Here is a 12,620-nt window from a genome sequence, read left to right as displayed (position 1 = left end):
ATGGTATGAAATATTTATTGACACTTTATATCATCAACTATAAAATTATTTTTTATACAGTAAAATTACTGGACAAATAGTTTTTGTATCATATAACTCAATTAGATTTTGGTTTAGCATGGTAGGAACTCATAAATTTGTTACCTAATATAGTTTTAACCGAGTAAACTAAATGTAACTCAGTCTAAAATCCAATTCAACTTGGAAAAAATTTAATTAGGTTAGGTTGGTTCATAGATTGAATACAACTCACTTATACTTGACTACCACTACTAATTTTATTGTTATTATCAACCCACTGTCACCATACATATATACATATGTACTTTTTAAACTAATTCTAATTATATAGTGATTTATAGATAATTTTATTTTGAAATTATAATTAAAAAAAATGTAATTTTTAAAACTAAAAATATTCTCAAGTAAAAACTAAAAGTTAATTGTTTTCGAATGGGTGTTGGGGTCTAGAAAACGATTGCCTGCTCCTCTTCTCGGTCAGTCGTTTCCACACTTAGCTTCCTACTATTTAAGTCCCTTATTCCTCCTTTCGGTCATCTGGTAACACAGGCTAAGATGATACCTGCAGAAGACATTCGGACGATCAAGTTAACAAAGGTGTCGACACTTAGTTGTCGTAGATAATGACATATCTGATTCTTGGAATCTGCACTATTTATATTATCTTAATGAGCCTTCGTTGATGAGCCATATTAGGAGATTGGTTCGTGTTTAAGGTTGTGCTAAGTAATCTTTAATTATGGATTAACCCTACTGATTTGATCATCCCATGAATTTATCGGCATCGTGTTACCACGTGATCTTCCTTATCATGGATGATGTTCAAATGGTTTGGAATTCTAACCGATTGAGGACGAATGGCTGGTCGTACCAGTACAAATTGCTTTTTTTTTTTTTTTCAAGTTTTGTAACTTACTACTACGGGTGCAGATTTTTTTTTGTCATCTCTAATATCGTTGATGAGTGCGTCTAAATTAAATATATATATATATATATATATATATTTATATTAAATGGTACAATTTTATTTTTCCTACAAAACTTCTATAATTTCCATATTCAAATTGGAAGAACTAGTCTTAGCGTTAATCCACAGTTCACTCCACCTCACGTAACCCGAAACGACAAGACGTGCAACGATAGAATCGGGCCGGCAGCCAACGACGTCGTATCTCGTTTCCCAAAGCGGTGGTAATAGCATCTAATTTGCAAAACCAGACTTCCCGAAATTCCAAACCCACCCCTTCTTTTCAAATTACGGTACAAATTGGCAATTTCGCACTTTCCCAGGGACCCCCACCCCGAAAATATAAAACAACAAAAATCAAAAAACGAAAACACAATTACACATCACGATAGACCAGGATCGGAGAGAAGAAAAAGAAGCAACGGAAAAACACACACAGAGAACACCGAAGAAGAGGAGGAAGAAGAAGAAGAATATAAAGAGAGAGAGAGAGTGTGTGTGAGAGAGAAGGTGATGACGATGGACAGAGAGAAGGAGAGAGAGATAGAGCTGGAGAGTGCCATGTACACGAATTGCTTGTTGTTGGGACTGGATCCGGCGATTATCGGAGTCGGAGCATCCAACGCGACTCCTCGGGTCGGGCATTTCCGTCACTCGAACCCTAAATTGGGGGAACAGCTTCTCTACTTCATCCTTTCCTCTCTCAGAGGTCCAATTCAATCCGCCAAAGTATGTCTCAATCCACTTTCGCTACTAGTCTCGTTTCCTATATGATCTCCTGCTCTAACTCTAACTCGCCTTTTCTCGATCTCTCAGGATTTCGACAAGGTCTGGCCGATTTTCGATTCCGCGCAGTCGCGTGATTTTCGCAAGGTATATCGAATTTGTCTTTTCTTCTTCTTCTATTTTTTTTATGTAATTTGAGTGAATGTGTTTTGATGGCGCCGGGACAGGTTGTGCAAGGGATTATTAGCGAGCTTGAGTCGCAGGGAGCGTTACCGAGGAGTAATTCGAGGGTTTCTTCACTTGCCACGTGCTGTGGACCTAGGTTAGTGTGTTTGTGTGTGATTGATTGCGTGATGCTATGCTGATTTGTGTTTGCGTGTAATTGGCTGTCTTGATCCTGTGAGTAGGGGGAAAGTGAGTTTGATTTAAGGGTTTTGCCTTTTAGCCAATTGGTGCATTGTTGACGGATAGATATTGATGAAGTCAGTGAAATCATGGGCAATTTGTAATCTGCTAACAGTTTAAGAGTTATTTGAAGAATTGCTGAACTGAACAAAGTAGTTGGAGGCATAGAGGGACTGAAACTTTTCCCCTAAATTATACTCAATACTGTACTATTAAAGGTAAAATCCTTGGTTTATGATGCTGAATGCTGGTTGGTAAAGACCTAAAACAAGCATAAGCTAAGTGTTTTCGATGAGTGAACATGCAAGACAAGATTGGGAGTTATGCATTTTCGAGATGGTACAATTAGAATATAACCTAAAATTGTTTGGTCATATGAGAAGAAGACTAATAGAAAGCTATAATACGAATAACTGATATGGTGGAAGGCGGGTAAAGAGAGATCAAGAAAAAGTAAGTGAATTAAAAAGGACTGATCTAAAGACTTGGTTTATTCCTGTTGGAGTTGCTGGAGCCAACCATGTAAGTTAAAGCTTTTGCTATGTTGTAATAGTAGTCTCATATGGTAAGATGGTAATGGAAGCTCATTGTTTGGATTTTGTTAAAGACAGTTCTGAAGTTATTTGAGTCTACATGCTGATGTAGGTTTGTTGAGCTTCTATGGCAACTTTCTTTGCATGCTCTTCGAGAGGTTCATCGAAGGACATTTACTGCTGACATATCTTCTAATCCATTGCCTGCGCCATTGACTGATGTAGCCTTCTCACATGCAGCTACTCTACTTCCAGTTACAAAGGTAATGGTGGTATTCCATAAAAATGTTTAGTTAAGGATGAAGTGACTATCGTAATGTGGAATATGTGCATGTCTTGTTGTAATTGATGCCATTATATTACTAGTTTGGCGTGTTTTCATATGATTCCGAAGGGTCATTCTGACTGTTCTCAAGGTATTTTTTGTTCTTTTTGTGTAATTGTTTTTCTAAAGCTGAAGTTGTACAAAGTATCAATAATATGTTGTCTTCGTGCGTTTCCTATGACTACTGTAAAAATTTCTCATGACCATACTCATAAAAGTGGGTAAGAAAAGAATTTTAATTTCTATGTTGATTCACTTGGTCTTTAAGTAACTCAATTGAGGCTTTGGTCTTAAACAGGCAAGAATAGCCCTTGAAAGAAGAAAGTTTCTTAAGAATGCAGAGATGGCTGTACAACGACAGGCTATGTGGTCAAATTTGGCTCATGAAATGACAGCTGAATTTCGAGGCTTATGTGCTGAAGAGGTATACCGATCACTGAAGGCTTTCTACCAAATACATCTTGCATATGTTGTGTATTGTGTATATAGTTCATGTCCTCTCTCCTATCAGGAATATTCCTTATGTATTTGTCACTTATGCAATTATAATATCTCTCCCATCAGGAGTATTCTATGTATTTATCACTTATGCAATTATAATATAAAATCTGAATTCAGGCTTATTTGCAACAAGAATTGGAAAAACTGCATGACTTAAGGAATAAAGTGAAGTTGGAAGGAGAGCTCTGGGACGATCTGGTCTCCAGTTCAAGTCAGAATTCCCATTTAGTTTCAAAGGCCACTCGTCTATGGGAGTCTTTATTAGCCCGTAAAAGTAAGTGCATTTATTAATATTGCTCTTGCACTTTCCATGTCTAATGGATCATGTTATTGTAGTGAGTTTGATTTCTTGCATTATATCTTTACAATTGTATTTCTGTATTTATGAATGGGGTGATAGTAAGCTTTTGCTCTTCTCAGTGTAGTCTAACATGATTATGCCATTTTCGTAGTTTAGGTATACAAAATTGTAAATTTTTGAAGTTTTTATTTTTACTTTATCATTTCTGATATGCCCATTACGTTTTCAATGATGAGTGCTGATGATAAACCATTGGTATTAGTATCCTTTCAATTATGATATTAAGGTTCCTTGCTTTGTCGCTCCACGGCCTAGAATCCTCGTTTTTATATCATTTTTAACTGTTTTATAAAAAAAGAGTACATATGATGATTTTGAGCTTTTGATACAGGTCAACATGAAGTTCTTGCATCTGGTCCTATTGAGGACCTGATAGCTCATCGAGAACACAGGTAATGTTGTGATGTAGTCTGCCTTGCCTTTCAAAATACATGTTTACCAAATTTACCAGCTTACCTTTTGATACAAGAATTTCAGGTATCGAATATCCGGATCATCTTTGCTGGCAGCAATGGATCAGAGTTCTCAAGCTCCTTATTCAGATGTATTATCTGGTCAGTCTGGGGATTTGCCTTCGATTGATAACAAAGAAGAGAATGATGGATCACATTTTAGCAATGAGACTTTAGCAAGAGTGGATGATAGAACTGGAAGAGTCCACCCAACTGTTGATGTAGCAGAGGTTATACGGCGATGGACCCATGCCTTGCAGCGTATCCACAAACAATCACTTCATCTGGTATGTTCTTATATTTCCTTTCTTTCAAGCTTGATAGGATAGCCTCTGATATTCTCTTGTTGAAGCCAAATCTGAGCCCTGCAACTGAGATGATTTTTCTTAATCTGAATAAAGAAAAGAATCAATAAAGCCTCATTGTTTATCCCCAAAAGATTCTGCATTGAGCTAGACTGTCAATGTTCGCTCTCCAGTGTATTATTTTTGCTCAGATGTCACCTAAATGATCCTTAAAATCTGAAGCTGTTGAATGAATGTGAGAAAAAAAGGGAGTGAAATAAAATGAGCTACTGTTCTTTACTAAATTGATGGCTACTAGAGTCATCTGCTGGTTAGTCTGAAGAACACATGTCTTGCATGCTTTGAGGCAAGGAATCAGGGATCCTCTTTGCTGCTTTGTGTATCATTTTAACTTAGTGGATGACAATTATTTTTATCCCTTTTGTTCTCTTGTTTTCTTTTCTTCATTTTTTGATCCATTTGGAGAAAAGAGGTCGAGGTTTTGATGTCAAGTTTGAAGTACCTGGTCATATTTTGCCTATTATAGCTGTATGTGTAATAATAAACACTTGTATGTTTATTAGTGATATGGGTTAAAAAATGGTTTAATAAACTGCTGTTATAAATAGGGAATCATTTGTAAATTTGAATCTTTTTAGCATAGAACACAATAAAAAAGTACTTGTAAGATGGATATCATAATATAATCAAGCACTTCATAGTTGTGTTATTTTTGTTTTCTTTTTATTATCAGTTAAAATCTGAATATGTTGATATGTTTTGGGTTCATAATGAGATGCAAATATTGTGAGATAGGAAGCGTTGATGTAAATATTATAAAAAAATAATTTTGTTTCCTTGTTTTGTTCCCTATTATTGGTAGTTAGTACATTAGTATAATTAGCATAATCAGGAAAGATTGAAATCCATGATTTGGAGAAGGAATTTATTGTCATAGCTGTATAAATAGGGACCTTGTACATTTAGGTTATTATCACAATATTAAGATTATTTCTCTCCTCTTTAAGTTGGTATAAATATTTTCCCATCATGGGGGCCTTGCTTTTGTGCTTTTCTCATTTTTCAGTTGTCTTCATTGCAGCCCGTTCGTTTCATTCCATCACTATTTATTGTTGGAGTTTCTTTTTCAGTAACCATACCAGGTGAATCGATGACCCTTAATTGGCCTATCCCTGAAACACCCAAACCCTAGATCGCTATCACACACGCCATTGTGCATTAGCATTTGTAGCATGTGTAAGCCACATGTCGCCCTACTAATGTCGGAACTTGACGAAACCACCATTGCTAGACTCATTGACCTATCCTCTTTGTTTTAGAGTAGGTGCAACTGTTGAGGCTGAACCCTAGCCAAACCCAACCTTCTATTTGCCCTTTTGTGTGCATGTAATTGACGATGGTCGAAGAAGAAACTTTCGGGAGCACCTAACAACCTTGATATCATTTTAGTGCCCTTGACATCTAATGATCTTCCTGCATTACCAACATCTAATCGACGCAATGGTCAAAATTATCTTGTGTTGTCACAATTTATTCGAAGGACGTTGAAGGTTCAAAAGAGGTTGCTTCATATTGAAGGAATGCTCCCACTAACTAGGATCTTTAGTTTGAGACATGGGATAATGAGGACTCTCTCATTATGACATGGTTGTGGGGTACCATGATACCAAAGATTAACTATTAACTATGTATTCTTTTCCACCACTCAGCAGATATGGGAGAATCTTCGTTAGATACTATTAAATAGGATATTTGTACCATTCATGAGTTGGAAAGTAGAGTCTTTGGTGCCAAACAAGATTATCTCTCGGTGATTATTTACTTCAAAAATCTAAACGGATTGTGGATAGAACTCGAGCAACACTAGAATCTAAAATTGGAAAATAATATTCATGTTGCTCTTGTTGCACAAGCTACTCAAAGGTTAAGAATTTTTAAGTTTTTTTCTGGACGCAATCATGAATATGATCCTATTCAAGCTCATATTATTGGGAAGGAGACACTTCCATCACTTTCAGAGTCTTTCTTCATTGTATGTGGTTTAGAGAATAGGAGGATGGTTATGATGAACGAGAAACCCATTGGAAGCATTGCCATGACATCTGACAAGATTCCAAAAGTTAGAGATTCTTTGAGTATTAAGAAAGAGGAGTGTTGGTGCTTGTATTGCAAAAGAAGTGGCCATACAAAAGTTTCAAACTTAATGGGAAGGAGACGATGTTGAAAGACAATGTTTTGACTCATGAAAGTCAGGATTAGAGGTAATGTGTTATACACATATAAGGTGCATTCATAAAGTTATCTTCAAGTTTAAGCTTTTTGAGGTGTTTCCTTAGCCATATAAGCTCACAAGTGACTAATGCCATTGTTCTATATTATGCTTCTTCACTTGATCTTGTCACAAGATTTATTTCTTGCTTTTCCACGATATTAAATTATCCCCAACAAGAACTCACTACCTTGAAGTGGAGTGTCTATCTCTTGGTGAGCCTGTCCAGTCACTCTCAGAATACTTAACAATTTGAGTATTTCCTTTATCTTCATAAATAAATAAATTAATAAAGCCTTTGGCATAAGCATTCTTAATATGCTCTAGAATTTGTGTGGCTGCATACCAATGATCTTGACATGGGGGGTTTAATAATTGACTTACTAAGCGATTGCAAAAGCAATCTCAAGACTAGTAATAGTGAGGTAATTTAGCTTACCAGCTAATTGTATGTGTCTACCATGGTTAGAATATGACTCTCCTTTGTGTGTATCCTTTGTCAAGTAGGTGAGCTTTATAATTATAACAATCTTTTACCATCAAGTCCTTCTTTAAAAGTTTACAACCACTGACACCTAGCAATTGATTTGTCAGCTGGAAGGGGAACTAGCTCCTTGGTACCACTACTTTGAATGGCACACATCAATCATTGTTTGTCAGCACTCTGGTGAGATAAAACTTTACCTAGAGGCTTATAAATAGGAACAAAAGACAACGAGGACAAGCAAGTATAATTTATGGTGGGAAATTGTTGATAACTTGAGTTAGTATAGTAGGAGAAAGGGTTGTGGGTAGAACATGTATCTTTTTAAGTAGGAATAGGCTAATCATTTTTTTAGAGAAGACCAAATCCAGTACAAACAAGAGATAGTGTCTAAGAAGGATTAAGCATTTTGAGAAGACCTTCACTATATCATTATTTGTCGAAGATGGGTCTCACTAGAATGTTAATAGGGCGTGGATTGCATTAATATGCCTAAAGAGGTTCTGGAGAAGCATCTTGAGGCTTGGTAGAGTCATTTGGTGGTGATGAAAGAAGATTGATAGCGGTGGGGAAATGAGTGCAAATGTCTTCATAGGAAGGAACAAGTGTGTAATATGGGACAAACTCAAAGAGACATCAACAAACACAAAATAATGATTAAGATTAGGAGAAAACCATTAATACCCTTTTTGAGAATGATGATATCCAGGAAGACTTATTTGAACGACGGTGGAGAAAGTTTATCTGCACTTGGGTTATGTACAAAATATGTGGTACCTTGAAAAAGAGACATCAACAAACACAAAATACTGATTAAAATCAGGGAAAAAACATTGATACCCTTTTTGAGACCGATGATATCTAGGAAGACATTTGATCAATTAAGGAGAAAGTTTATGCTCGAATAGGTGTGAGGTTATGTACAAAACAAGTGGTACTAAAAACATGTGGCGGAAGAATGTGCAGATGGAAATGAGAAAAAAAGACAGAGTGAGGTGAGGTACTTGAGCACTAAGGACTGGTGATGGTATCTTGTTAATGAGATAACATGTTAGGACAACATCCCAAAAACGATGAGGAGCATGAATGTGAAGAAGTGTATGATGAGTAGTTTCAAAAGATATATGTTTTTATGTTCAACTTCATTTTGTTGAGGAGTATGGAGACTCCAAGTTTGATGAAGAATATCATTGGAGACCATGAACTGCAGGAATTGGTTAGATAAATATTTATTGTATTGTCACTACGAAGAACATGCATGGATCTACCAAATTGTGTTTTGATTTCATAAGATAAATTTTCATCAACCAAGTCGAAGTATATCTAGAATAGTCATAAGTGAAGGTAACAATTTTTTGAAACCAGAAGGAGTAGCAATAGGAGAAATACCCAAAAAATCAAAGTGAACTAAAGAGAAAGGAAACAAAACTTGTTTAATAAACTATCACGAAAAGATTGGCGAATATGTTTATCTAATTGACAACCCTTACAAATCAAACTTGACAAATGTTTGAGACTTGGTAATGTCTTCTGCATTTTTGTCGACCTGGAATGTCCTAATTGTGGATGATTATGAAATGTATGTGCCTTATTTCTATTATTATAACATTGAATAAATACCTTGGGAAAAATATAGACCTCTATAATCATGATAAAGGTTATTTTCTTAACATTGCTGTCTTGTTAATAATTTGTCCCAAGCTTTTGTAATGTGTTTCTAATAATACAGTTGTTGCTTTTATTGTCCAAACTTTGAAAATTAAAATAATCAAACTTTGTTGCTCCAAATAACTGGTGATTATTACTTATTGTTGTAATTAAATAATTTTTAATTGTCCTTTCTCTGGATCATGATTATTTTCTTTTTTATTCAGTTGAGAATAACAATGACTAGTAGTAAGTTAATTCATGTCATATTTTGTTACTCTCTTATTTATTGCTTAGAAAAACATCTAAAGCATACTGTGATCTGTAGGCAAAAGCGAATGATGGAGAGGGTCCAGATATATTGCGCAGTGGACAGGAAGAGGGTTCAAGTGGCCATGCTGAGTCTTTAGCAGCAACCCTTGCAGAGCATCAGCAACATTTAGCTAGCTTCCAGGTAATGCATTAAATCATCAGCTAGATTCTACAAGCTTGAAATTCTTTCTAATGCAGTTTCATTTTAATTATCAATTGCTTGTGATAATGCTTTTATACCAACTTGATGCTATGGAGAAGGAGAAATGATGTCCATGTCCTTAATATTTTTTATACTACTTAGTTAATTGACCTTTTTGGGACTATTATTGTGCATAAAGTTATATATATTTACTGGAAAATTTACTTTGCTTGGGGATGTATTGCTTATAAAAGTAGAAAAAGGGATTAGATTTATATATAAACTCTTTACATTTTTTAGTTGGTGGACTGTATCTTTAAGATACAAACAGACCCTTTATTTTCCTTGTTTGCTGACAGCTTCTTGTACATGATTATTGCTGGGTTGTGGCTTATGTATTGATGCTAGTAGATGAGTAAAATACAGTTAGCTTTATTATTCAGTCTATAGCACTGGCCATGGTGGAATTGCATTCCCTTTCAGTTAGCTGCTGGTTTTACACTTAAACATTGATGTATATTTTGAGCCAACTTTGCTCTATCTCTTCATATCTTTTGCAGTAGGAGTTGAGTATCTTGTATATAGTTGACCTGTAAATGTTGTTCCTATACTAGAAGATTCTTTCCTAGGAATTTCACACTGTTGCATGTTTAATTTGCAGGTGCTTATCAACCAACTCAAGGATGTTGCTCCAACCATACAGAAGTCAATATCAGAGTGTACAGAAAAGGTTAACTGTATAGCCTCAAATCTACCTCCAATGAGCAGACACAATGGTCGGTCAACGTCACCTATCCAGTCACAGAGTAGTGGGAGGATGGTATTCTTCTATTTTAGTATAATGTGATTGTTGGTTTAATCCCTTCACAATACCATGTCTGATTTTGCCCCTGTTCTTTCGGTATCACTTTATATTGTTTAGGACAATAGCATTGATGATGCTAGTGAGGTGACATCAAGATTATCTACTATTCAGCTTGACAAGGTTTCTGTTAGTCCTCCCACTTTAAAGCTTCCTCAATTGTTTAGCTTGACCCCATCTTCTGGAAAAGCTGGAAATGTCCAAAGGCGCCAGAGTAATGCTCCTCAAACCAGCCAAACGGAGAATCTCTCAGACAGCAAATCTCTGGATCCTCCTTCAAATAATGAAGTAGCGAGTTCAGCTGAAGGTATGTTTTGTCGTCTTAAGAGTTCTGTCTAAATGTTTGTCATAAAACATCCTTGAGCCTCCATCCAATTTATGCTTTTAGGAGACTAGGTCCTTAACATCGTATCAAAAGCCTGACCAAGTGGTTCGGAATTCAACCCTTGGCTCCATGATCCCCATTCTTTGTAATTAATTAAGCTTCAGCACAAAGGAAAGTGAGTTTGTTCACCATCTATACTTATTTTTATAGAACTCTTGCGTGAGCTGTTATGTTAGAGATATACAATCATTCTTGGGCTGGGATCACCTATTAGCTTAAGTTTTTATTGAAGCTTATGATATTTTTTTCAAGGGCATTTCATCGTTTTGTTAGGAAAAAATTGCTGATAATGGCTTTGTTTTGTAGATAGTGACAGTTCTTTTGTCCAGAATTTGAAGAGGTCGGTAAGAGAAGCTGCGCTGTCATTGCGGTCATGTAATTCAGATTCATCACGGGATAGTCAATCTGATGGAAGTTCAGAGCACTTCTTTGTCCCTTTTTCAGAAACCGGCTTTTCTCATTTAGAAGCTGAAAAAAGGGGAGCTTCATTGAGGAGCAAAAGATTATTTGTATCACAAATGGATGATTCCTTGCTTGAGAGTCATGTATCCGGTGGGTATGGGGTGAGTAAGTTTGATGAACTTCCAGATATGCTGAATGATTTGGAAAGACTCTCTGATTATGACAATGTAAATGGGTTTCTCTCGTATACTGGTTCAAATGTAACATCTGGTTCAAATGCAACATCTGATGCTCAACGGTCAATTTTTGACTTTGAGGACGCACAGGATCAAGTCTTCTCACCACCCCTGTTAATGGATTCATCACTTTTGACAGATTCATTTGAAGACTTGCTAGGTATGATGAATTTTTGGACACACTTCTTCGATTCTTATCATCTGATTTTTTTAATGCTTTTCTGGGTATGGTGAGGGAGGACTGATTTTTTTTTTCTTTATTTTTCCTCCTTCGAAAAGGTTGTCCTTTTTCCATCTTTTACAGAAGAAATTACATTTGCATACTTGTAGAATTGATACATATTCTTTTTAATAAGCAAAGCCTAAAATATATTTAAATTTTGTTTGTTTTTTGGGGTAGAGAGAGGAAATTGTACTTGTGCCCCCTTCAAGCATTATTACCACAAGTTTCTAAACTTACCTAGTCCATTGAACCTCTCACGTTGGTTAATTGAGTTTGGAATTTGTTGTTGCATTGCAGCCCCCCTATCGGAGACCGAAACGGCCTTGATAGACCATTGAAAACTTTGTAGACAACTGGAAAACTAAATTGAAGAACAGAATAATTGATGTGGTGGATTGCTATTCTTTTGTTGGGTTGTACACTCCATTCACCTTGTATAACACGCTACTTGTATAACTTTATTCTTGTTTGCCATATTTTAACCATCTATTTACTGTTGATGCCCTAGTACCGGGGAGGGAACCATGAGTGACCCGTGTTCTTCATTGGTGAATGATGATTTGCTTTGGGATGAAAATCCAAAATCCAGAATGCTAGCTCGGTTGAAGGGTTAAGTTTTCTTCAACTCACTTGAATTCACTTTGACATTTTCATCCACTTTTTTGTCATTCATCTGCTTCAGTAGACTCACATCATCATATGGGCAATTGCTTCCTGCATCCACCCTATCATTGACGTGAAATGATCTCTTTAGTTTTTAAATTAAGTGTATGGTTGCAAGTCAATGTATTCTCGAATACATTTCTAAATTTGGGTTTTCGAAACAGTTTTTCAGAATAGTCTGTTTCTGGATTTTGTTTTGTGGAATCTTCTGAAATGTATTATTTGTATTATGAATTTACCTTTTCAGAGTCAGATTTTTTGTTTTTCAATTTCCCATTTCTATTTTGAAGTTTCATTTCCATAACGTACAAAATCTATTCTAGATTTCGTTTTCGAAATATATTTTTCAATTTTGGATTTCTAATTCTGGAGTTTTAGAAATTCATTGGTGTAAGTTCA

The 12,620-nt window shown here is 35.8% G+C and overlaps 1 protein-coding gene across 1 annotated transcript; it reads left to right on the top strand.

The window, feature by feature from the left end:
* The first annotated feature begins 1,087 nt into the window (after positions 1–1,087).
* On the top strand, positions 1,088–12,187 carry LOC137837144 (AUGMIN subunit 6). The gene is made up of 13 exons (XM_068646020.1): positions 1,088–1,717; positions 1,805–1,861; positions 1,942–2,036; positions 2,765–2,915; positions 3,276–3,401; positions 3,596–3,752; positions 4,171–4,231; positions 4,317–4,578; positions 9,325–9,450; positions 10,112–10,270; positions 10,373–10,619; positions 11,004–11,495; positions 11,856–12,187. Exons 1-13 carry the CDS (start codon positions 1,502–1,504, stop codon positions 11,894–11,896), a joined length of 2,190 nt encoding a protein of 729 aa, XP_068502121.1. The 5' UTR covers positions 1,088–1,501; the 3' UTR covers positions 11,897–12,187.
* Positions 12,188–12,620: the final 433 nt, after the last annotated feature.

This window comes from Phaseolus vulgaris, chromosome 4, assembly GCF_000499845.2.
Source record: "Phaseolus vulgaris cultivar G19833 chromosome 4, P. vulgaris v2.0, whole genome shotgun sequence".
Taxonomy (NCBI): domain Eukaryota; kingdom Viridiplantae; phylum Streptophyta; class Magnoliopsida; order Fabales; family Fabaceae; genus Phaseolus; species Phaseolus vulgaris.
The sequence above is the reverse complement of the archived record's forward strand: the minus strand, read 5'-3'. Positions and strand labels throughout refer to the sequence as shown.

Coding starts and splice junctions, on each gene's coding strand:
- LOC137837144 (XM_068646020.1), top strand. CDS start 1,502: ATGACGATGGACAGAGAGAAGGAGAGAGAGATAGAGCTGGAGAGTGCC. Junction 1,862..1,941: donor AGTCGCGTGATTTTCGCAAG/GTATATCGAATT, acceptor GCGCCGGGACAG/GTTGTGCAAGGGATTATTAG. Junction 4,232..4,316: donor ATAGCTCATCGAGAACACAG/GTAATGTTGTGA, acceptor CAAGAATTTCAG/GTATCGAATATCCGGATCAT.